We start from the raw sequence: 25,494 nt of genomic DNA on the forward strand, positions 1-25,494 counted from the left end.
TGCGACGTTAATAACCTCCCGTCGTCTCTCAGCCTCTCAAACCTCGCGGCGCGCTCCTTCACATCACGGACGGCGGCTAATTGGGAAATTAATGACATGTGAATAATGAATGTTAATTCAATACTGGGACACATGGGAGTTCGCCCCAAAGTCTACCACCTTCCACAATTAAACTGGACTGCAGGGAAAACAAGAGGTAGTGTTGCTAATACTTGTTGTTTCTTTTAACTGGGTGGAAAACACAGTAGCAGAGGGGATGTGGGATCCTGGGCGTGGAGCCAGGTGAAGGCAATCCCACCGAGGTGGACTGTGATGGTTGGCAAGCACGACTTGGACAGCATGTTCACACTTGTTTTTCCACTCTTGTTGTCCCGTACAAATGCATGTGCACAACGCAGATAATAGTTCCTAATGTTGCTAGGCAACTACTATAAATCAGTTTCAAACACTGTGCTATTCCGCCACACACTAGCACTGTGACGTGGTAAAAACAAAAATAAGAAACCTCCCAGTCTTGCATTTACTTTTCCTGTGTATTCATTCACAAATTCATATTTATAAAAGGTAAAAAAAATCCACACAATGAGATTCCTCAAAGAAATTAGGAGCCAAGGGGCTAAATTTGGATTAAAAGGAACTATCTTGCCAAGATGTTTAAGGTGCGAGAAGCCCGAAAGCAGAACCCATGCAAGAGCAAATACATCTGATCTCAAGAGATCGTACAGACAGGCTTTGTTCCATCTGCTTATCCAAGTACTGATCCTACACGGTGATATCCTAAATATTATACTAGATGATCTAAATCTTGGCCTCTGCCATAATAACCAGCGTGGGCTTCCCGTCTCCCAGAAGGGTATGGATTGTTCCAATTCTCTGGCAGGGGGATCTCTAGCCCAACACAATCAACAAGCTAGCTGAACGCCTGCGGACCGGCGGTGCAGGTCTGGCCCAGTGAAACACAGCAGAAACCCCTCTGGGGGAGAGACATGGAAAACAAACAGGCGCGGACGTACTGTAGCAGCAAATGTGATGAGATATGATACGGTCCTTTAGTGCAGATTCAGCACCTCCTGCTGATAAACGGCAACTTCCTCGAATTTCGTTCAACAATTCCTAGTTCTCCAATTAAGCCATATTTTAATTATTACCACTGTGTTTTATTATATCGTTAATAATGTGTACTGGACCATAACATTAGAGAGAATTATCTCCTTAGAAAAGGCAGATCTACTCCCTTTAACACATTTGGTAAAAACTGAAATAAAAAACTGCATTAGCCATGTATTAAATTGAACACTACATAACATCCAGCATTCCCTGTGTCCAACAACAGCATTACCTTGATTTGCTTAGATTCTCTGCTCCTCTCCATCATCCTGGGATGCAAACACTTCAACGGCAACATATGGCAGAAAAAGAAAAGTTCCCCCTGCTTGTTCAGACTGCACCCTCACAAAGAGGTGGAACAAAATATTAACTACGGACACCGTTGCAAAAACAATGCTAGTGGATTTGGTTACAGCTGGGGTGGTGTTTGTGTATGAAACTTGAATCTTGTGTGGCAGAGAGGTGGCACGCAGACTTTTGTAAGATGATTACTTAAAATCTACGTGAAAATCAGCAGAGTGGGTTGTTAAGTAAAGACAAATATGCCAACTTGAGAAATGAACAACTACAATCGGCTGAGGCCAACTTCAGGTTTAAAGCTTGGATTTCATTGCTACGGTTGTAATGTTAGTTACCGTTCTCTCCTTCAAAGCAGCTTGTTTAAATCATTCTTTATTTCCCCCTCCAATCAAAACAATCATTTAGAACAATGCACATTTTAAGTGCAAAATGCCAAGCTGCGTCAGCATTACAGCTGCACTCAATAAGCCTTTGGCATGACTCCAAGAGGCCAAAAATGTATGTTTAGTTAAAATGTATGCAAGCAAAAAAAACCTTGGGAAGATTAGTTTGAGGTTTGGCCGAACATCAGCAGGGGGTGACGTCTTAAAGTCGCCCAACAGGACCTCAGATATCATAACTTTGAGTTAACAGGACCACCACTGTAGTGGAGCTCTGGGTTTTTGACGTCATCCGTGAGATCACTGATTGACGAGCCGACTCCTATCAAAACACATTTTTAACTAAATGCACACAAGCCTTTCTACTCTTTTCCCAGCAAAAGGGTTGTTTTTTATTCTAGGGTTGAGAATAAAGGAATAAAGTTAAATATATATTACCCCTAAATAGGATAATAGGGAATGGATTATTAATGAAATGTGCACTAATGATTTTTGTCTTCCCCGTGTTGGGATTCTTGCTGGAAAACATGCTCCTTCCTCCCGCAATAGATGCCATCAGCCAAATGTTTTACATATAAAGAAGGCTTCATCGTGAGATTGAAATTTGTTTTGACACAACGCTGCATGTGTGCCATGTGTGTACTCAGCTGTACGAGCTCGTATGCGATACCAAATACATACAGCAACGTCTTCACAGCTGTATTGTCTGCAGGGCGTCCACACATGTCCCATGTATAAATTCCCTCCTGCAAGTTTCTGCAGAGGATCTGAACATTTTGCTTTCTCAAAATAAAGTACCTAACTCTTGAAAAAAAACACATTCACATCGCTGTATGAGCTTTTCCTGTGCTTACACAGCTTTCTTTTTTAGCTCGATCCATAGCAGAAGAGATTCATCTTCTGTATGTTTCCACACCTGTGTGAGAAGGAACCCGATCCTAATCAAACACAGTGGGGTCACGGGATGAAGACCCCTGCAGCAAATCAACACTGGGCTTCCTGCGCTGTCAAGCTGGGTCCGAGGTCTTATCTCAGGTCTTGCACATGGAAACATGTCACTGCTTGGATTTGGCTGCAAAACTATAATGAAAGCACCACAATAATTTGCAACAAACTCTGATGATTTAATTCCCATTTCGTCGTTTAGTGGTCAAGGGGCATCAACGATCAAAGATTTCTCCCATTTTAGCAGCCAGCTATGACAGTTGGTCATCAAATTACTGCTAACCTCAAAACTGCATTCAAATTGGATGAACTTATCATGCTATTTGAAAATAAAATTCATCATAACCTGCAAGAATATTCAACAGGGCTTGGGGCAGGGAGCTAGTTAGAGAATCACTCAGAGGAGGTTCCTGCATGTGAAGCGGTAATGTACTAGAAAGAAAATTGAAATATGATGTTCATTAAGAGAGCTTGCTTGCTTTGGATTCATTTGCTGCGATGATTACAGACAGAAAAAACGTGCGCGCTGCCTTGAAGTGTTAAACTCCCCACAATCCAGCATCACCTTCAACTGGTAGACAAGGTCGCCAGCTCAGTTCAGTTTTCCTGCACGTTTCCGATTAATGAATTTTTTTCCGTTTATGCTCATTTCTATTAATTTCATCCAAACTCGAGGTTGAGGCTTTGTGCTTGCATGACTATACAGCGCAGGGCCTGAAAAGAAATGATCCTTCCCATCTCACAGGAGACTCATTTGTCAGCTCTTCCATCTGGTGTCATTATATAAACCAGGGTATCTGCAGGTTTCAGCAAGTCAAATTTAAGACTTTTTAAGACCTTTTTAATACCACCTTGAATGAAATTTAAGACCTAAAACCCGCAATGGTGGGGGGGATCCCGCTGTATTACAACCCAAGCATAGCATGTGTGTCACTCAATGAGACTCCAGCCAACCTCGGAAACGGACGTCTTCCAGCCAACTGACGTTGAATTTGCACTTACCCATTGTCGCAGACTAGCTAGCAAGCGCGCAGACATCCGTTTATATACGCAGCTAGCAAGAAAGTAGCCTCTCTACATCTCCTTCCCGAAAAGTCCCGCGAGAAAAATAAAATAGTCCTGCCCCGACAAATTTAAGACCTCTGAGTTATTTATTTAAGACAAACATGTGACATTTTGGACGAATTTAAGACTTTTTAAGGCCTTAAATTTAGAAAAATTAATTTAAGACTTTTTAAGACTTTTTAAGACTCCGCGGACACCCTGTAAACAGACCTCACAGAGCCCTTTCACTGACATACAGATATTTGTATGCCTACTCTACAGCAGTTTGAGTTTTTGAGTGATTGATTCCCCCGCATCCCGCATAACAGGAATGACAGAGGAACGTCTCCGGTGAACTGAGGACAACAGAGACGAGTGAGCGAGTGAGGAAGCAGAGTGTCGATATAATCAACAAAAAGAAAATCAGCCCCATCTCTCACCACCATCATATTTCAAAACATTCCCTTAAGCCTCTACATTGTTGGCCGCCTTTCAAGCTGCAGGACATACACAATTACTGCCCAAAATGATAGAAAATCACCAACAATTTCGAGACATCCAACTCAAAGAGCCGCCACAGATGATGGACAGCCACGAAGGCCCCCACCACAAACCCCTATCTAAGAGCTATTGTCCCCGGAGATGAGACTGAATGTGAGAAACCTTGTGCGTGTCTTTGTGTCGGAGACACTGAGAACCCATGTGCAGTGAAACGAAGACTCGTCTGACAGACATCTGATTGTGTTTCCACAATTGAAATAAATCCATTTTTCCTGTTGAACTCACTACGAACGAACGAGGAAATCTAGCAGAGGAAAAAAATAAGAGCGTTGTTTGTTGTTTTCAACTTCCGTCCAACTGTGCAAGCTTTCTGCAAGGTCATAATAAGACACTATGTAAAGTGAGGTTGATTTGGATGCTGATATTCATTCTTCAGAGTTAGGTAAGCACCTCGACACATTTAAAAAGCTATTGACATTTAACATTCAGTAGGAATTACAGGCCCTAGGGCGCTACTCACTACTAAGGATTTATGTTTCTTGGCTTTGTGGCTCCCAAAAGTAGTTTTTAATTAGTTGTACAACAGTAGCACCCGGTAGACATTTTAGATGACATCATTTGGTGAGTAATCACTTCAGTCAACAGTAGCCTGTAGGTCTGTCTGAATCAGGAAAGTGATGCACTCAAGGCAAACTAGGCTGGGCCAGCAGGGAGCTGTTGCACGGTCCTTTGTGAGGAAACCCAAAGGGATGAGATGGAAAAGGAAGTGTTCTCCATCAGGCCCATTGGGAAGTTGGCTGTTTATGCCATCTCACTGCTGCTCCCCTCTGGGGGACCACAGCCTCCGTCACTGGCAACGCAACCTGAGCTCCAGTCCAAGAACACACAGGACTGAGCATGGAAAAACAACAGAACAGTTCATCATTCTAGTGTTTCTTTCTATACCCAAGAAGCCAATTTGTATTCTCGGCAGAAAGTTCAGCGTGATGTTTCAGCAAATTTCAACCATATGACCACAGAGCAGATGGCAGCAGAGAATGGCCGATGTATTTGGGTGCCTATCATAAAGATAGATAGCTTGCTACTTAGCAAAGAGAGTAATTACTGTGAAATGACGGCCACATCTTTGGCATAACATTAATACTCAAGCATAATTTGGTTATATTAAGGCACAACGTTTTTGTTAAATCAGATTTCACAGGTGCATTGGCCCCAAAACACAATGCACGAGTGAATTGAATTGCTACTACAGTATGTTTTCAGTTAAGTGTTGTGTCAACACCTGCTCCGTGCTGGGAAACTAGCACCGACCAGGAAATCTCATATTACCGGAGTGACACAAAGTCTATATCGGCAATGGGAGGACGACTCAGTCAGGCGTGAGATATGCTTTAATCAGATATAGAGGAAGAAGCCTCATAGTAAAAGAGCATACCATTACTGGCAAATATTTGTTTTCTTTGGTAGCTATGGGGCTCAATGTCTCTCAAAAACGTCCTTGTACTTGTGTCTCCAAGAGCGAAAATGGCATCCCAAAAAATGAGCGCGGAGAATAATAATGGAGGATCGAGGACAGAGCTACCATTACATTTTACAGTGTAGATTTTACGGTGTTTTGGCCGAGTTGGAATGAGGCCGCTGGAGGCTGCTGCTGCTGCTAATGGGAGGATATTGCCGGCGGGGACCCTCCAGACTCCCAGTTGCACAGAGCACTGAACTCTGACTGTTGGAGCATTTGCTCAAATAACCCTCCAATGCCAACAGAAACTAAATCATTCTGCTGTAATGAATGTCAGTGTGGGCAGTTTTTGTTTACTGAATGCTGTCGCCAACGACTACCCAGAAAGAGAACCACGTGTTCCTTACTACACATGGATGTTTTTGCTCCTCCTCACTCACATCCTCAGATTTTTGACATATATATTTTCTAATTTGAAGTAGTGAGCCAACAGTGGGAGAAAAAGTGGCATATTTTCACATCTGAATTAGGGATTTATTTCAACCAAACCAGAGTTTACGGAAACTAAGACATGTTATAGTTCGATGTAAGATGATGCTGGGTATATCAGGCCAAGTGTCATGATAGGAGTAGAGAAGCTGATGATGACTAAACAAAGTTTAAAAAGGAGACAGAGAACATGAAACAGGCTAAGTGCAAGGAGGGGTACTCTCAAAGTGCCAATGGGCTTTTAATAGCTTTATGTTTTGAGTTCATCTACCAAAGGGCCTGGAGAAGTCAGTGATGGCATGAAAAAAAAAAAAAGACTGTCCTGTTAACGGCTTAACGCCGCAGACAAATGTCTGGAAATATCCTCCAAGATAAATCCTAAAAGTGCTTCTGCCAGGCTGTCCCAAATCTGGAACTATTTATTTTCAGAATCAGCTTTATTTGCCAAGTATGTGTGTGCAGAAGACAGAGAATTTGACTCTCACTTTGTACTTGAATAGAAACAAAAGCGAGGGACAAACACAACAAAGCTGGACAGATAAAAAGGTAAAGAATAGACAGGACTGTTATGTATACAGAAGAGGAAGTGGGTAAAATACAGGACCAAGTACTCGAGCAAGTATTTTGATAGAGAGAAAAAGAAAAGAGGCCTGTGTGTCAAGAAGTGTAAAAACAAATTGACCATGCACATAAAATATGCTACATCCAATGTTCCAAATCGATTAGGATGCAACTTTTTCTAAAAGTCTCCAAGAACGGGTGCGGGCCTTTAAAAGCCCTGCATAGTTTATCTATTTGCTACTTGTTGAAAGGGGCATTCAGTGCAGACTCTTGCGTGGGTCAAGTTCCAAAAACACTGGATCCTACATTACCCATAACGCAACTTGTTTCCTTCATTCGGCACTAATGCAAAACTTTTACATTAAAAAAAAAAGGTGGCAGGCTTTATTCTTTGTACGAACAATATATTGTATTGTAATATAACTCCTTTCACGTCCATGCATAAACTAATAGACACCCACACACATAGAGGCTCGTTACAGCAAAGTATTTACTACTGCGGCACAGCAATGCATCATTCCCCTATCGGAAGGGTAGTACAATGAATCCAATGGCAACACAAAGCAGTCCAGTCACCTTGATGGAAAAGCATATTGTTGCACTGCATTCGGCCTCGTCTCTTAAAGCAGCAGAAGTTCTTTTGTATCGCAGTCTTTTAGGCCGATGTGAGAGGCTGCTGGACAAAGCAACGGATGTCTTGCTATTCAGATATCCACCACGCAGCACTCTGTGGAGGACGTGCACTGATTTCTTCTCACTTCATTTGTGTCATTTCGCTCTCTTTACTCCCTCTTTTCCTTCTTTTCAATTTGACAGACTGGAAAGTAGACCAAAGTTATTATGTGCATGTTCTTAGCACGTCGTCGGATGGCACATCAAAAGGAGGTGTTGACTGTGGATGCATTTCTCTACACTTTCAACTGCTATTTCTGGATTACTATTGTACTTGTGTACAAAAAAAATAAATAGACTGTAGCTGAGAGAGCTTGTTTTTCATCTTCTGTCTTTCCCTCTGCGTCCTTTCTACCACTATGCTACCAACTTCCCTGCCTCCCTAATTGAAGCTAGATCAAACACAATCCCAGCTAGCCCGGGATGCACTGCCCTCTGATTCAACTCGCACAGCATCGATGTCCAAAATAAATAAATAAAAGTACAGCCTGTACTGTACACTGCTTTCTAATGTGCAGTGGCAACAAGGAAAAGAAAACAGTTTTTTCTTCTTCCTTTTAATCTCGTTTTTGATTGCCACCCTTTCACAGCAAGGTCAAAATACAGGGCAGCTTCCAGACATTTAACTGACACCTTCACAATGTGTTGTGACATTGTCTCAGCTCGCCGTGACAGAGCTGACAGGTTTCCTGGTCTTGCACAGCACATTGTGATTGATCGCAATCGGTCACACACAATCCATTGCTGTCGAGTACAGGACAGTCCGACACACCCAAGGCCATGTTGCCCCTGTATGACTAACATCTTCAGTTAGACACAAGGCCAGCAGGTTTTGATTCCTTCTTTTAGAACCAAGTTGTATTAGTAGTAGTCAAGCTTTTTAATGTGTTACCACCAAAGGAAACGGGAGGAGAGATGCAGCGTTCTCTTCATTAATGTCGGTGATATTCATGAAACAAGCCCTTTATGAGCATCAGCATGAATTGTGGCACCAGGATTCAATCAAAAATTAATGCATTGAGCATTTCACGGTGTTCACTCTAGGCACAGATTTTATTTTCCTGATCATTTGTGTTACATAAAGTGTTGAGAACTGAGCACTGCTTTATAGTTTTGAATAATTACTGCCTTCGGGAATGAATTCTATTCAACTTTATAAATTATATTGTTAATTTATCCACATACTGGACAGTCAGAGACCCGTGACTACAATTTCAGTTTCAATATAGCCCTTGTGCAGCAGGTTATCATTTAACAATTCCTCACAGTCCATTAAACCAAACTGGCCAGCAGGGGGGCAATGTCCACTTTCTGAGTCACGAGTCTTTCTAACGCGTTACAAAACACAGACGCAGTAGAGTTACCTTGTTTTGCTGCTCTGTCAGACTCAAATTTGAAGCAACAACAGCAAGAAACCCATTGCCTCTGCACCGACACAGCACTGAGAAAGTGTGTGTTAAGATTCCAGATTTTGGGTGGAAACGACGGCTCCTGGAAAAAGCCAGCGGCAGAGACCACGTCCTCAAGTCAAACAGCAGGAAGGACGAGACACTTTGCTGGACAGATGAGAAAACAGGCGTACAACTCTGGCAGAGAGGCCTGGCTTTCCGTGAAAGGTCTGCATAGATGTTGAGCTCTGGTAGCCATGCAGACGGAAGGGGGTGGGGGTGCTCGGGCTACCACAGAGAAGAAACAAGAAACACAGACATTCACATGTGCATGCACTCTTTATTAATGTAAGCCCATCAGGTTGTGTCTGTGCAATGTCCACAGGATGGGAGATGGGAGCCAGCTGTTATGACCTTGACATACCATTTCCATACTAGGGTCAATATGGTGGTTTGTCCCACTACAAGACTACTCATGCATGCAATTATCTATAGGACAGTGTTTAACACAACACATGATACATAACAGGCTGTGAGAGACTCATAGAGAGGCAGGGAAACATAAAAAAAAAAAGAAAGGTAGAGCACTGGTGGCTGCTCCGATCGTTGTTCAATTACCCTCCACTTATCTAACAGTAGACTTTATGACCAGCCCTCCCAATAGACGGAGGAAAAGGAAGGAGGAAGCAGCTAGTATGAGGTGGCGTGTGCGAATCAGAGCACAGCATGCTGTCCCGAGGGTGGCTGTGATGCAAGACTGGGTCCAGATGATTTATACACACAGACAAGTGCTTATAATGGCCCGATACACACGTGAAGGCGTCACACACAACCATTACCAAGCATACACTCGGCAGTTACCGAGCCCACACGCTATTAGCAGTGGCCTAACACGTGCCCTGACACACACACACACAACATATACATCGCCTGAGGCTTAGTGCACACACGGGGCTTCACTACACTCAGTGCAGCCACGTCACCAGCTGCACACCACCACGTCATCCATTGCATCCATGACTCTGAACCCTATACATGGTCAGCATACAATGTGAAATAATATGCATGGACAGGGATTTTTTTTTTTTACAGTGTAGATTTGACAGTGTTTTTTGGCCGTATTCAGCTGGAATGAGTCTGCCATGGGCTGCAGCTGCTGACGGGAGGATATGGCCGACGGGCACCCTCCAGAATCCGAGCTGCAGACAGCAAACACCAGCCAGTAGAGCCTCTGCTCAAATTGTCCTCTGATGCCAACCGAAACAAAATCATTGTGCTGTAATGAATGTCAGCATGGGTAGTTGTCTGTGAATGCTCAGAGAGAGTGCTGTACTACGCATGAAAGTTTCCTCACTGGGACGGGCGTGCTGGAGCCCTTCTTCAGGACCACGAAGATGAACTGAGAAAGACAACCAAGACCAACAGGGTTACTTTGAGATTAGGTTTAAATGCCGACTACAGGCCTGAATAATCACAGTGCTGCTATAAATTACAGAAACTATGCAGGGCCATCTACACTGAGCACTGCCCACGAGAACAATCCTTGTCCTTCTGATATGGTCCGATAGTCACCGTCAAAAGCCAGGGACACTGATACTAGAGGAGAGTAGGCAATGAATGATGGGGCTTAGTGACAGATTAAACCCTACCTGCTTCTTAACAGAGAGGCTTTCTCTAACTTTGGTATTCTCGTCTCATTCACATGCCTTTCCCTTCATATCTGCCAGAGTATGGAGGAAGAGTGCCAAGATGGCAGGCTTCAAATGTCAATAAAGGACAGATTAACCATTGATTAACTGGGCTATTCAACATCATTTCCCCCTAAAAATGGAAATAAAAATCCTAATTATTGTATTATCCTCATCTAATCTAACTGTGGCGTATATCTCCTTAGTCAGCACACTTCAGTTGTGTAACAGGGTCTTGCCGCCCATGTAGACCAATCTAGGACACAGTTTGGAGCCACAAGGCTTAGTAAAAGCATGACTATTGATCAGGTTGTTTAAAAAGATATCCCTTCAGACTATATGGCTCTCAAATCTGAGAGAAATCAATTAAAAAGGCATAGAGTAGATGATGATATTTGATCCTGTGGCGGCTCAACAATGCCAAGGCTTTTACGTGGATTAAACAGCAAGCTGTATGTATCCATATTCATCCACTTGTTTTATTTACCAATGCAAATATCCATCTCCATCAGTGCTTTTCGTCATATCCGTAACTTTTCTTTTAATACACTCCAGCAAAATGAATAACAAAGGAGTGTAAATGTCGACAATCTAGGTTTAATTAGGAGCATGAAGCAATTCACCAGTTATTAGGCTGGATTTGGATTTTTTTTTTTTAATCCTCTTTACCACTGGATGCTGGCAAAAAAAAGTGCAATGTGAGGATATGCACTGTTCAGAGCAAATCCTACTTATATTAATTATATCATAAAATCAAACAACAACATGTATGTGAAAGCAGTCATTCATCAAAATGGATGAACTGCTTTGATTCCCTGTAAAACTCTTAGCATCATTTCCAGAAGCAGCAGGTTTTCTGCAGGAAAAGCTCTACTAAACCCAGTGTATGCTATTTTCCCAGCACCAGACAGAGATAGCAACTAGCTAGTAAAATAGTGGTGTATCCAAAAAGAGCTCAATATTTTTTTGGAAGGATACCAAAAGCAGAAATGACCAAAAACAACTTAAAATTAATGATAATGTTGCCTCACGTTTGCTGGATGTAAATATATACACACAAAACTGAAATATATAATCATTTCTGAGCCCTACGATTTTTCAGGCCTGAACAGCCATCCCCTCTGTCTGCCAGGAGTGGGTGGTTTGGCCTGACTAATAGGAAGTAGGGCAGACGGATGGGTGTGTGGGGGTTCATTTCAGGCTTTGTGAGGCAGCACTTTTTTTGAACACAATGTTGTGCCTTTGTTCGCATGCAGTGCTTGGAGTACGGAGCTGCATTCCTCGTCATGCTGCCTAGCCAGTTTGGTGTTAATGTGCACTACTGTCCAACTGATCCTCATGAAAACACAATGCTGTTGGCTAGTGGACGCACACACGGCCGGTGCTCACTTACTTATTCAACAGTAACCAAAGCAAGGAGTTTAAAATGTCACACTATATGGAGTGTTGTGGACACGTAGGTTCCCCCCCTTCATTCTGTTCACTTCGCTGTTCCAAGAATCCAAGCCTTGTAAAAGGCATTTGATGGAAAGATGTGTAACTCAATGAGCTGTCGACTCTCCCTGATAGCAAATTGCGATGATGGGGCAGGAAATGAATGTCAACCAGGGAGTCACAGATGCATGTGTGGGTGGTACGCGCAGGAACAGGGAAGCACTGACAAAAAGGGGCTGCCGATACAACGGAGCACCCGCATCAGAGAGACCAAAATAAGGTGCCAACGTAACAGAAACATTAAAGGTAAAGCAAACATGCAGTGTAATGAATGGCAGAAACTGAGACTGCTACAGTACATGTTTATTTTCTCAAAAATGGGACAGCTCGCTCCACCACCTTAATGCCAAGGTAACTAATTAACTATTGTTTTGAAATGTCACAAAAATGCTCTGAAAAGAGCAAGTGGCCAAGAGAGAAATGTCTGACATTTAGGGAATGAAATTAACATTTGAACATGGGTTATTTCAATACAATGATTTGGAGCCAAAATAATAGTTTTGCTTGATATTGGCTTGACTTTGCATCTCAGCTAAGCCATACATGTTGTTCATGCATGTACAGTACGACTACATAAATAACATGCTTGTACTAGTAGTATAATAGAATAGCATACCCATTAAAAAAAAATGTTGTGAGATCAAGAGGAGGCTGCGATCTCAAATCCAACCACATGAATATCGCTACTAGAACATCCCGTCTGGACAGTGATGACAAGATCACTATCTGGCACCCTGGGGGTGAGAGAAACTCAAACTGGTGTAAAGTACCAAGAGTCGGTTTCCTCAGTTGGCCTCTGTGGCACGGATGAAGATGGTTAGGAAGGTGTGATCGCACCATGTCTGGTGTTGAGATTCACAGAACGCACAGCACTGAACACAATGAGAGTGTGAGAAAGACGGACAGGGGCTCAATAATAACACAATAAAAAGGGAGGCGGGTGTAGTTTACAACTTAAGAGTTTTGGTTTATTTTAAGCAGACTGTCGTTCCACTTGCCCCATGGGGTGAAGAAGCAGAAATAAAAGTGTTGTGACGTGGTAATTTGAGGATGAGGAGAGTGAAAGTGCCAGAGAAAGATCAGATAAATCAGGATTTCACTCATAGGTCATTAAAAAAAAACTGCAATAAACCTTGGCTAAGTGCACTGAGGGCAAAGCTGATCAAATATATAAAAATATACACCCACTTCCATGAGTGCCAGAGGCACCACTGACTTCCTATCAGAATATATTTTCAGACACGTCTTATTCTACTGCCTGATAAGAGTTTCACAGTAGTCCAATACAGTTGTCCATTAGGCTTGGGCCGGTTTAAACATTATCAAACCGGTCTGATACTAAGCCAAAGACCAGACCAAACCGGTTATACCGACCTTTCCCAAGAAGCATCGCACTTATAGCAGACCCACCAGAGTCATACATTCAGTTTTTTACACGGATGATTATGCCGTAATCACGGAAAGGAGAGTCAGAAATCTGTGCAATCGTAAAGTTTATAAATAACTTTGTTTTGCGGCGTAATGTAAAAATGTTGATGTAAACAAACACAAGGTATTGCACGCGCACATCTCCGTCATGCCCGCCTCAGCTTTTACGCACCGGCCGACTCGGACACTCGCCGATCCGTTTATAAATAATCACAATATTATTTGAATCACTTGTCATTATTGCTGCTTATTACTATTGAAAGACACGTTGGATTTAGTGCTGTGACGCCGTCGGCACAGGTCGCTGAAGTTTTTAATTTCCTAGAACTTGTCATAAAAAGGACAAATTCTGGTTCAACCGGTTTGTGCATAAATTAAACCGGTTTAGCCCGTACACCGAAATCGGTGAAACCAGACATCGGCCCAACCCTAGTATAGATACCATTAAAATGCTAAACTCCATGTGAGAATACAGAATGAAACACTTAAAAACAAGAATAAAAGGCCACTGAATACTATAGACATGTAAATACCTAATGTAATGCATCCACACCCTGAGGAACAAGATTCCCCCTGCATGATACTCCACCAACCCATCTTTAATCCAGTCCCTATAACACTGAATATGTATGTTATAGGGATGCATTGTTTCAGAAATGTATTAAATCCATCATAAACTGTGTCACAATGGTTTATATAATCCGTGATTGTTAGATGACACATCACAGGACAGGTATCTGCTAAAGACAAAGGAAGCCAACTTGGAATCTTGAATGATCATCAATAAATCATTAACATCCAAGGTATGCACTCAAACAAACCTCCATCCCGCTCCCAGGCCCCATTTCTCAGTACAGCCCTAACAGAGTGTCATGAGCAAGTGGCTCACATATAGGCCTGGCTTCAGGTCTTATGATTGTTTTTTCCCCCTTCCTCGGTCCCATCTGATCAGGCCAGGGGGCTCCACACCACATCCCATCTCTATTGTGTCATTCACACCGCCTCGCTCACCGTCCGTCCCTCAGTCTCCCAGTGTCCCCCGGCGACCCTGCCAGTGACCTCTGACAATGGTCGAACTTACTTGCTGTCCCTCCAACAGCCAATGAAAAGTCCTGTCAGCACAATAACCAGCACACTGCCATGTTTAATCTATGACAGAGATAGCAAGAGCAAACTCCTGTCACACACAGTTTCCACAACAATATTAATGTTACTCTTATAGAAGGAAGGCCCTACTAACTGGCTGTGATTCTGCAATGTAAGTTGACATAAAACCATAAATTAATTTGACTGATAAGAGTAATTCAAATGATAATAGTATTATATTTGAGAGGAACTTTAAATGGGTCAGGTCAATGTACTTCATACCCATCAGAAATAAATAGTTTTGAAAGGTGACATGATAGTGGGAAACCTACTGTCAGGTTTGTCCGAGAACAAAGTGGATATATATGACGTGGCAACTGTAATGCTTTCAGCAAAAACCCTGTGATCTCCACAAGTTAGGGATCGGATTAGATGATCTAACAGTCACACAAAAACCGGGCAGTCCCGTAAGCTTAACATCAACGGAACCAGGGGAGGAAGACTGGAGGGGCAGATGGATTTGGATCCAGTGCAAATTCTTCTCTCTCCTTCGCTCTCTCTCACAACATATCTCAGACTTTCTCACACCAGGGTTCCACATTTCCTGTGTAAACATGCAGCAAAGTGATGCGTGCATGCGTGTTTTAATGCCTTAAAAGAGACACCAACTGTCTAACGTTGTAGTGTGTGTTGCACTCCAAATGAAATGATGTTTGTTTTTCTATGTTACTGCCAAATGCTTCTGCACTCACTGTGACTCTACATGTGAATTTTATTTTATGCCATGTGTGCCTTTTTTGTACCTCTGAAACAATTGAATAAAATGCTACACTTGACTTGATAGTGTGGACAGGGGAACAGATCTTTTCTACAAGTATAACATGTGTCAACCTCTTCCAAACGACTCTGTTGGTCTCTGTCGGTCTCTGTCTGGTTCTTAACAAATACAGCCCATCATACTGCTGAAACTAGAAAAGGCCACAGTTACACAAGTAGTGTACAGTCTAAGAGGGGACTGATTTCCTTCAGGTGATTTCAGTACATAATTAAAGTAGATATACTTGAAAGCATTAAAGAATAATGTAGGATTGGGTTAAAATCACATTTTCATTTCAATATAAGAAGACAGGATCATCTGGGAAAAAGCATGCGATTACCACTATGCATTCAGACAATGCTGACAATCCAATGAGCAGTGACTTCTAATCCTTTTGTAGTCATAAAAATATGAATGCAACTGATGAGCAAACCGGCTACAGAGCCACCTCCACCCTGTGACCTCCTGTTAGCTTAATCAATTTCTGCATTAACCATTTACCCGTTGCTCCAATAGATTCATTAAAGCACAGTTGGTGGAATTGATGCAAATGTATAACACGTCACGTGTCATTTTTGAATGCATAGCCTCTTGTTCCATACGGTTTCCTCCCCCAGTAGAGCAGCCACAGGTCACTGTAAGCCTGTTTACCAGTGAGCTCTACCTGGAACACCAGCTTAGTAGGTGTCATAACATTACATCAGAGAAATGCCCTCTTTCAAAAATATCACTGCATGCTTTCCTAAACACCTATACATTTCGTCAAGTTTGACTGTGTAAGCCATCTTCTTTCTACAAGGCCTTAATAGAGCTTTGCATGCAGGTGACCCTACTGACCTAATATTAGCCTAAAACAAAGCTTGATGCAGAATTAGCCACAGCAACTAGCAACTATGCCTGCAGAACCAGTTGCAGGTATTCATCCAGCTCTTCCCAAAAGCTGGACATATTCACGCCATGCACCGAGGCGTTACAATGAAACTCATCGCTGGACTCAAAGAGCTTAAATCTGGGTCCACCTACAACAGAGCTGGCCTTTTAATCCCCTCATGTGACGACACGATCGAGCATGGATTAAAAGATAGACAGTCATCAACCAGTCAGTCAGTCAACACTGCTGCCCTGCCTGCACACTCGCATCAGCCCCGCACTGCTTCACTTACCCTTTGCTGCACTGGCCAAGCAGAAGTCCGCAGATGCGCAAGGCCAGGCTGTGGTCATATATCTATAATGCAGTGAGCGTACCATAAGACCCACTATGCGTTGATCTATAAATAGGCTGGAGGCTGAACATTACTGTCCCAGTGGATATACGCTAAAGTGTTAATCAGACAAATGCAGTGACAACACAGCCTTTAAATTAATATAATGGACGGATATCCACCCCAGTGTATTTAGTGTGTCTGTTATGCATTAATCAGGCTTACTTGTCTGTGCATTACATGAATGAAGCAACCTTTGACCCTTAAAATTCACAGATGCCCTGTCTTAGGTTAAAATGATCCCTGTTGTGCAGTTTCTCTTTACATTTAAATTGATTACACAAAAAGAACATCCTGCACATCACTCTTATTCATTTATTAAATATAAAGAGGGTGACTGCATTGGGTCCCAAATAGAGCCTTCAATAAAGCTTCTTCCAACTCAAACCACAAGTTCTATTCCAACATAAAATACTTTTCATTTGTTAGACATTAAACCTAATTCTAATCATGTTTGTTTTTTTGATAAATAAAATGAAGCTATAGTATTTGGGAAATTCACTTTTTGTACCATGGTCCTGTATGAGAAACTGGCCAGTTCAATAATCCAGATGTGGCTGTTGCCGTCCGGTCCATCCAGTTTTGGGCTGTCCCCCAAATATGGATGAGCCTGTGGGGCCGGTGCTCGCGACTGCAGCTTTACTTCCATATGCCTGCTTGCTGTGACAGGCTGAGGTGCGTACAGCAATCTGCTCCGAGCTGCTGTCCATGTGCAGTGCCTTCCCACACTGCAATATCCAGCTCTCCTCCTAAGGGGCTTCTATTGGGGTCCCCTTAGGGGGTTGCATAACAGGTTAGGGTCATTGTCAACGCGTAGTAGTGGGTGTGGGGGGGCCGAGTGAATCCTGTCCGACTTGTACTGTTCCCATTGTTTTTCCAATCTCAAAAGGTGCATAAAAACACAGTAACAACTAGTTTACATTGATGTCACAGGGGGAGAACAAACTGGCCCATTCAAGACCATTTTTAGGACTGCATATCTACAATAAATTCCTGAATCTGGCCATCACTGATAAAGTGCACTGGAGTAACAACAGGCTATAAATGACTGCCAACTGTTAATAACTCTGATCAAAGACACAGAGCTACAAGCTTCCTCAAAAGGACTCCTTATCAAAGTGTTCTTTCCTTGAACGTTGCCCTTCTTGTCCACTCGTGTCCTAATCAAATCTTTGCGAGACACAAAAAAAAAAAGGACAGATAAGATGCATTTAGGTCACAACCACCAGCCGGGCAGTGTTGTGCATCCTCGCTCACGGTGGAAAAAACACATGCCAGGTCAGTCCGACCTCTGCATTGTTATAAGGACAGGAACTCCCTTCACTGGAGTGTAGGTGCTCAGAAGGCTTTAAAGGAAAACTAGGTGACATGAGTGCTCTGGGGTCAAGGATTACCGACTACTGTTATGTCTGAGTTAGATCAGATCACACCTCTTGCCTTGCCATTGCATGATCAATCCGAGATTACCATAGCATTTATTTAAAGCAGGTATCTGTGATGCTCATTATACTAACCTGGAGGTCAGGCAAGGGACAAGGATTATTTGAGCTGTACCTTTTGACTTCACTGTACTTAAAAAAGCATCTAAATAAAGATAACTAAAGTGCAGAAAAAAAATCAACCATGTCATGTGATGACAACGTGCAAAAAGGTGCCCACGTGCCCAAAATACTGGAAGTTACTGACGTGTTGTTGTGGCAAAAAAAAAAGAAGAAAAAAAAAAGATTTATTATTAAAGCAAATTAGCTATGACAGCAACTTCTATTGAAGCCTCATTTGAACTAGCATCATATTCTGTATTAATTTTACTGTTCTAGTAAGTAAGGTTTTTTTTTTTAAAAAAAAGGAGGAATATCAGCACCAAGTCACCACAAAACTTAAAGAGCAGTTGAATACTTCCATCCAGCTACTGAGTTCGTTTCCTAAATAGCCGTGTCAGCCTAAATCAAACCAGTAAAGCTATTTATAAAACAGTGCCTGGCTCCCTTGAGACCAGTGTGGTTAGCAATCGTGGACCGTTATTAGTTATTAAAAGCATTAACTGAATCAGCGCTGGGACCAGCTAGCCTGTTAGCATCGTCACACAATGCGAGATTGCCCAACGCGAGCTTTCATTGCGGCGAGCTGCTCGGCGGCGCTCCGATAACACCCGAGGGTTTTAACGTTAGCTGGCTACGGAGGAAAAACGTTTGTGTCACTCGCCTTTTTCATGCGCGGAGCCTCGGCAACGGTACCGTCACGGTTGACGAAAGCCTCTCCGCCGTTCTGCTGCGGGTCCGTCCGCTTCATAGACGACGCCTGCGGCATCTTCGCGGGGTTAGGGGTGAGCAAACCCAGGCTGCCTTCCCCGGCTTTCGCGGAGGGTTCCGCTGTAGGGGACGCGGCAGCGGAGGAACCGGCCTCGTGCGGGTCGTTTTTGGCGAGGGTCTTGCCCTCCGAGGTCGGTGTCATCGGGGAGCCGGCCGGTAAGTCTTTGCCGGTGGGGACGTCTTTGAGTTCGACCTCTGCCATTTTCGCTGCCACAACCTGAACTGACATCGCTGCAGTTTCACAAAGTCCCTTTTTTTTCCAACACAAATAGCGAGTCGAGCGGATGTGAGCGGAGGAGCGACTGTGTCCAAGTGCATTGTGGTCCTTGTAGTTCATCTCGGTATCTCACGTCCCTCACAGGCCACCCCCAGTTCCACTGAGAGACAGACATCGGATGTTTTACAAAACGTTACACAACATGGGCAGAAACTACACAACCATTGACATGTGGATTTTATTGAGTTGAAAAGGAGCTCTAATCGATAAAGTGACTACATCTCCCAGCAGGAAAAGCTACACTGCGAATTGCTTTATGGGAAATGACGTTTGTAATTATAAGGACGACACTAAACTACAAAACAAACGCGTTTTATGACAGATAAAGCTGTTTGCTCACAGGAGAATTACTTAGGTCATTTCTACGTTTTCTTAAATTAGGCATTCATTCTCAGTTTCACACGTTAGGCTCAATGACATCAATATTTCCCAGCAATACCGTTTTTCCTTAAACAATGTTGGCACCTAATTATTTCAATAATTGAAATTGCCAGTCAGCATTGTTCTCCCGCCTCGAGTCATTCACTTGACATTGCTGCACAAGATACTGCATCACATAAAGATGCTCTGGCGGTGAATGTTATGCAGTATGTCATGAGGAAAGGGGAACCAGGAGTAAGGTCAAATCTTTTACTAAATGAACATTGCCACCAAGTGGATGCCTATGATAATAAAAAATATATATCATGAGGATGAGGGAAATGAGCACACTTCAACTGTTTTTTTTTAATATCTAAATTTTATTTTCAAGTCTTGTGACAAATGTAAAATGGCCTTACCGAAAACAAGCAAACATGTAAAAGATTTTATATTTAACAAATGGCTTTTGTAAAAGTCATTTTAATTCAGAAAAAAAAAGACTTTGGTGATTCAAAGGCTTTTTCATTTGTTCTCCGTCACATATCAAAAATAATTAACACTGTACATAGTTATGTGTTGCATTGCAGCCTTGTGCTATCGGAAGCTTCGCTACTACAGAATAGGTCAATACGTTTTGTGTATCACTCCCGTTTTCACAAGTTCCCAATTTCTGTAGGTGACTTCAAGTATGTAAGGAGCATCCTTAGTACACCGGACAATCATTCAACTACAGGAATCAAACAACAGCATACCTTTTTTGCAGCAGGTTATTGAAGCTAAAAAACAAACAACTCCACACACACTGTATTTACATTCATGCTAAATGGCTCAGAGCCATTTACACGTCACCAGAAGAATCTGAGGTATGTTATTTACAAGGCTGCCATGCTCATACATTCTCAAAATACAAAACCAGAAAGCCAGACAACGTAAGAAAAATACAGCTCTGTGGTGTTTCATTAGCACACTGGGGTGCAACATAAATGTGTCCTTAAAATGACAATACAGAATGTTACACATTTGCTCACCAAATTGAAAAAAATGTCCAAAAATATGCAGTTATTTGTCTTTCAAAGTGAAGTGCCACGGTTTCAGTGTGCTGCTGAAAAAGAGCAGTCCTTAACATGAGGTCCTAGCCACACAGCAGTGTGGGGGGAAAATACACTTGATGCTTTTTGTTGCTTGGTAAATGATGAGACATTAGTTCTCAAATATCCACAGGATGTTCACACCAGAGAGGCCGAGATTTACTCTCCTGAAGGAAGTATGAAAAACAATGTAATTATCAGACGGAAAATAAATCATTATACTCTGAAATAGCATGCATATACAATACAAGCTAGCCAGGCTTTTATGGCATTTTAGTAGCAGAAGTACTCACCCCAGCATCCCTGACTCCTTAGTCTTAATGACATAGAGGAACATGAGGATTGTGTGGAACAGGTTGTTCCTGCCCTGTAATAGAAATCAAGAAGGGTTCATGTTATTGCAATCAAAGCTTTCGGTAAAGGATGACATCCTGATTAGTTTATGAATGAGATGTCTCCTCTGGTGCTCTGAGTTTCTTGGCTTTTCTCAGAGATATTTTTGTCATATGTGGGGATTACTGGACCAAGACACAAAGCTCTCTCTCTCTCTCTCTCTCTCAAGACCAAATCCAGTGCACCTGTTAAAATGTAAGATTCTCTCATTAAAAATTAACTCCTCATCGAAAGGAGGAGTTAAAAGATGACATGGGACCCAGGCTTACAAGCAAATGAGTGCTGCATTTTTCCGCGTTATTTTGGTGTGCTCCATTATTCTGCATTGTATTAGTACGCAGCAAGTTTAATCCTTAAGGGAGTCAGTAAATATGATATGAGCATGTTTGATTTATGGCGCCACCACAGGGAAACCTATAAATAGCACAACTTCAAAAACTGACTTCTTTTGGGATTTTACTTTAAGCCAGTAATGGCAAAATAAGAACACAAGCTGTTATTATTTTTGAAAATAGACTGAGAAAACGGGCTGTCTTTGCTGTCACCTTGGGTAAACTGTAGATATGTCCCTGGTAGATGAGCTGGTAGTGAGGCGGAGTGGTGCTGCTTTGGTGGACGCAGAAGAGGCTCTCCTTGGTAACATCTGTGAAAGTTAATGCAAAAACGGGACAACTGAAACAGCATGAAGAAGTAAAGACAGACAGTAGAAGATGCATTTCAAGAATGAGAAGCATACTATTGATCTTTCCTGTTTGGCCAGTGTGTGTGTGTGTTTGTGTGGGCGCACTTACCAGGTTTGTCTGGGGTGTGGGTGAAATGCTGTGCAGTGAAAGTCTTCCCGTCTGGGTACTTTGGGTGTGGGGGCAGTCTGGTGTCCAAGTATGTACAAAACATATGCATGAGGATCTAGAGGGACAAACAAAGCCATAAGCAGAGGTATTTGACGAGTGATCCCCCACTGATGAGGAAAGACACACAAACTGCTACTGAATCACGAATGAACCGAATGATTAATTGATTACTCAGGAAAATATCTGGTTGCATCACTAGCTTGGTGACCGTATGTGTGTGCAGACTCACAGCACAGTCAGTAGGGAGGTCCGTGTCCCACTTCCTGTTCTTCAGATCACCACCGCCATTCCAGCGAAAGGAGCTCATGCAGCCGCTGTGGGCCAGCTCTGACAGGAAAGAATACAAAAAGCACATGATAAACACACACATGTCCCAAGAAATTAAAAAAGTCTTCCACAGCAATAATATTGTTGAACTTACCCTTTACACGGTCCACTAGATACTCCTGGTTGGGAGTGATGTCCAGATACTGAACAATAGAGTTCAGAGTGGGGATGGATGAGGCTTTCATCACTGCTGCCTGTTTCAGGCTGCTTATGCTGGCCTCTGGTGGAAGAAAGAGTGAAAACTAGCTGTCAAACATACTAGTTCTGCCCAAAATCAATAGAAGAATACATCAAAATCACAGTAACGACAAAAGTAGTTTCCATATTTCTGAATATTTTTTTTCATTGTCTGTGTCTGGCATATATTAATTTAAAAATGAATCTGTCCAGTACTATTCATTATCATTTTTGTCTAATAAACATATAAGACATTTCTAAAAAGGTATAGTTCTAACTATTGTTGTGTAATAAGCAGCAAATTTCAAATTTATTAAATACATTTTAAACATTGTCAAATTTTCATTCAGTGGCATTAATATAATATTATTTACACACATGTAATATTTCTAAGAGGGGTTTATATTCTTTGCTCCTCCCAGTTTACCTCCTATCTGGAGCTCAGGGCAGCCCATCCTCCTGAGCTGGCTGTTGACGGAATCGGTTTCCTTGACCAGAGGGACCAAGATGGTATCGCTGATCCACTGCAAAAGACACAAATAGATTTGGATCCAGATGTATTTTCTCACAGAAACTTTTCCTGGTATTTTGTTCTGTAAATATGTTTAAATGCTCACATTTCTAAGCTTGGCAGTCCAGCTATCAATGCGGTCCACTACAGGACGACTGGTTGTGATTCTGGCCCACACCTACATAACAAAAGGGAGAAAATATTTTAGAATAAATTATACATTTTACCCCGACACTCATTTTGAAAATCTATTTTGACACAAAAACGATGCTGATTTACAGACCTCCTCTGCAGCCTGTTTGGAGCCCAGGTCAGTCTCATCCTTGTGGGCGGACGGGGCCTGTGAACGGCAGGCCGGCTGGTACAGGAACTTCCTCAGGCTTTGGGCATAATCTCCCACTGAACGGTTGTAGTTCCAAAATGTTGGGCTGTGGCTTGGAGACACAGACTCTGGACTCCCTATACGGAGCATCAAATCACTGTATGATCACATGCTTCTAGATGTTTTTCCACATTAAGACGGAGATAATTACTAAATCATCTTCAAAACTGACTGGCAAAAGCTTGCAAAAACAAATTATTTTTTGATATCTGTCCGTATCACCAGGTGAATAAAGTTGTGCTGACAATTAATTTTCTACAACACTGACATACCTAACTGGCTGCGGTGACTTCTCTCCTCCTCTGTGCGGAGGAACCTCTCCAGGCTTTTCAGATCCTCCATGTAGTCCTCCTTGCTTCCGGGGGAGTTAAACACAGAGGGGGATGTGCGATATCGAGCCCTCAAGCTGGAGCCTTCTGCTGGTCCAATGCTGCTGGGGTAGGGAGAGGAGCCAGGGGAGGGACTGTAGTTCAACACCTAAGAAAGGAAGAACATAATGCTCTTAGTGTGAAGAAGAAGAAAAGTCAACTGGCCTACTGATCATCTCCAGACTCTGCCAGATAACAGGGATGTGATGGACATACCTTTCCAAAGGCCACTGAGGGGGAAAAGGGCCCCCCTGCACTGCTTGGGGTGGATGGGCTGCTGAGAGGAGGGCTATACCCAGGTACACAGCTGGAGGAGAACTTTGGGCTGGTGGTGGCCGGCCGTGAGGGGCTAAAACTCAGCACACTTTGGCCCTGCAGCGGAGACGACTGGGCAGGGACTGGGGTCTCCTTTTTTTCTGGCTTTTGAGGTGGAGAGGCATGAATACCTGCAAGGGCACAGACAACAACCAACATCCTAATTAAGTCCCATACTCAAAAACAAAGAACCAAAGTGTGTTATACAGATCAAACAAAATAAGTGAAGAACACACATTCTGCATGCAAAAAAACAACAACAACAGAGCCTCACTTGTGTTTCTCAGACCCAGAAGCTGATGCTGACCAGGGGATACAGCAATGGTGGAGGGCGCCATTGTGTATTTGAAATATTTCCAGAAGTCAAAAAGGGCATTGAGGCTAAATAGAGAGGCAAACACCAGTTCTGTATACGATGACAGAAGAGAAGGACAGAATTAGCATACAGGGTCTTCCAAAATGGCAAGTTATTCATAATATAATTTAATTGAATACATTGTATGACTCCTTTAATTCAAAAGACATCATTAAATAAATGAGAGTAATGTGGTCTCACCGATGTACCAGATAGGCCAGTAGGTGATGTTGTAGTATCGGCTCAGCAATTTCCCTGACCTTAAAAAAGAAGTAAAAATACACTCAGATATCACTGGAAGAGCAGGGATGGCACAGATTGAATCAATGCTACATTACAAATTATTTCTAATGCTTGCGAGACAGCACATTGCTGAACTTGGGGGGGGACAAACAGAAAAAAAACTTACATTTCAGTGTATATCATGCCAGCTAGAGACACATTGAGCACAGCCCAGGCCAGGACCACCTGGCGAGCCTGTTCCTCCCTCCTCATCCTCAGCGCCCTGTCTATCATACTGGGCATCCCGTCCTTCGCTGGGGTCAACATGATGTTATCTCTTCTGTTCAGGCTGAGACAAGGAAAGCAAAGCAAAACACTATGAGACAAAGCGAGCATGCAGTGGGTTCATTGTGAGCAGCGAGTTACATTCAAGAAGTAGTTTTTATCCTTAAGTTACTACAACTACGTAGCATGTCTTACTGAGCAAGTTAAGATAGCAAATAACATAAGCCGGCATGACAACTGAAGCTACATGACCAACGGAACTTAGCCGACCTGCTAGCTAAACGGCTAGCTAAAGTTAGCTAGCGCTCGGATATAACACTAAACAATGTAGTTTGCAAGAAAAGTATGGTTTCAGTGTAGATTACAACAACAGCCGATCATACAGAATGTTATACCAAACGCGAAACAAGCCAAATACATACAGAACGTGTAGGGAATATAAATAATTCATACCACGCTAAGGTGTATGACAACTGCGGCGCTGCATATTTTGTATTTTAGCCGGAAGCTGCAGCGCGTACTTCCGGTTACTGTACGGTCCCAATTACATTATTTATTTTCTTTCTTTTTTTATATATATTAAAATTAAGTGGATGGGGCTGTAGTATGCACTACAGCACAGCCAATCATTTTAATTTTTAAAAATAAAATAA

At 42.6% G+C, this 25,494-nt stretch overlaps 2 protein-coding genes across 3 annotated transcripts in view; both read right to left on the reverse strand.

Annotated features, from left to right (window-relative positions):
- The window catches only part of ahcyl2b (adenosylhomocysteinase like 2b), a 34,986-nt gene extending 15,749 nt beyond the window's left edge, over positions 1–19,237 (reverse strand). The window contains exon 1 of the mRNA XM_084038325.1: positions 18,824–19,237. Coding sequence (XP_083894451.1) covers positions 18,824–19,159 — 336 coding nt within the window. The 5' untranslated portion in view covers positions 19,160–19,237. The remainder of the gene's footprint in view (positions 1–18,823) is intronic.
- A 759-nt stretch (positions 19,238–19,996) lies between these two features.
- Positions 19,997–25,332, reverse strand: tmem209 (transmembrane protein 209). 2 transcript variants are annotated; one of them, XM_084038771.1, is made up of 15 exons: positions 25,295–25,332; positions 24,744–24,905; positions 24,536–24,594; positions 24,254–24,385; positions 23,881–24,110; positions 23,569–23,773; positions 23,198–23,373; positions 23,021–23,092; positions 22,831–22,927; positions 22,321–22,446; positions 22,129–22,226; positions 21,840–21,954; positions 21,594–21,691; positions 20,949–21,022; positions 19,997–20,822 (listed from the first exon to the last, which is right to left on the reverse strand). In XM_084038771.1, exons 2-15 carry the CDS (start codon positions 24,881–24,883, stop codon positions 20,768–20,770), a joined length of 1,677 nt encoding a protein of 558 aa, XP_083894897.1. In that variant the 5' UTR covers positions 24,884–24,905; positions 25,295–25,332; the 3' UTR covers positions 19,997–20,767. The 2 variants fall into 2 exon arrangements, with proteins under 2 accessions (XP_083894897.1, XP_083894896.1); XM_084038770.1 differs by having other exon boundaries at positions 19,998–20,822; positions 23,198–23,369; positions 23,565–23,773.
- Positions 25,333–25,494: the final 162 nt, after the last annotated feature.

The sequence above is a fragment of the Eutrigla gurnardus genome (assembly GCF_963514095.1).
Source record: "Eutrigla gurnardus genome assembly, chromosome: 21".
Classification (NCBI taxonomy): Eukaryota; Metazoa; Chordata; class Actinopteri; order Perciformes; family Triglidae; genus Eutrigla; species Eutrigla gurnardus.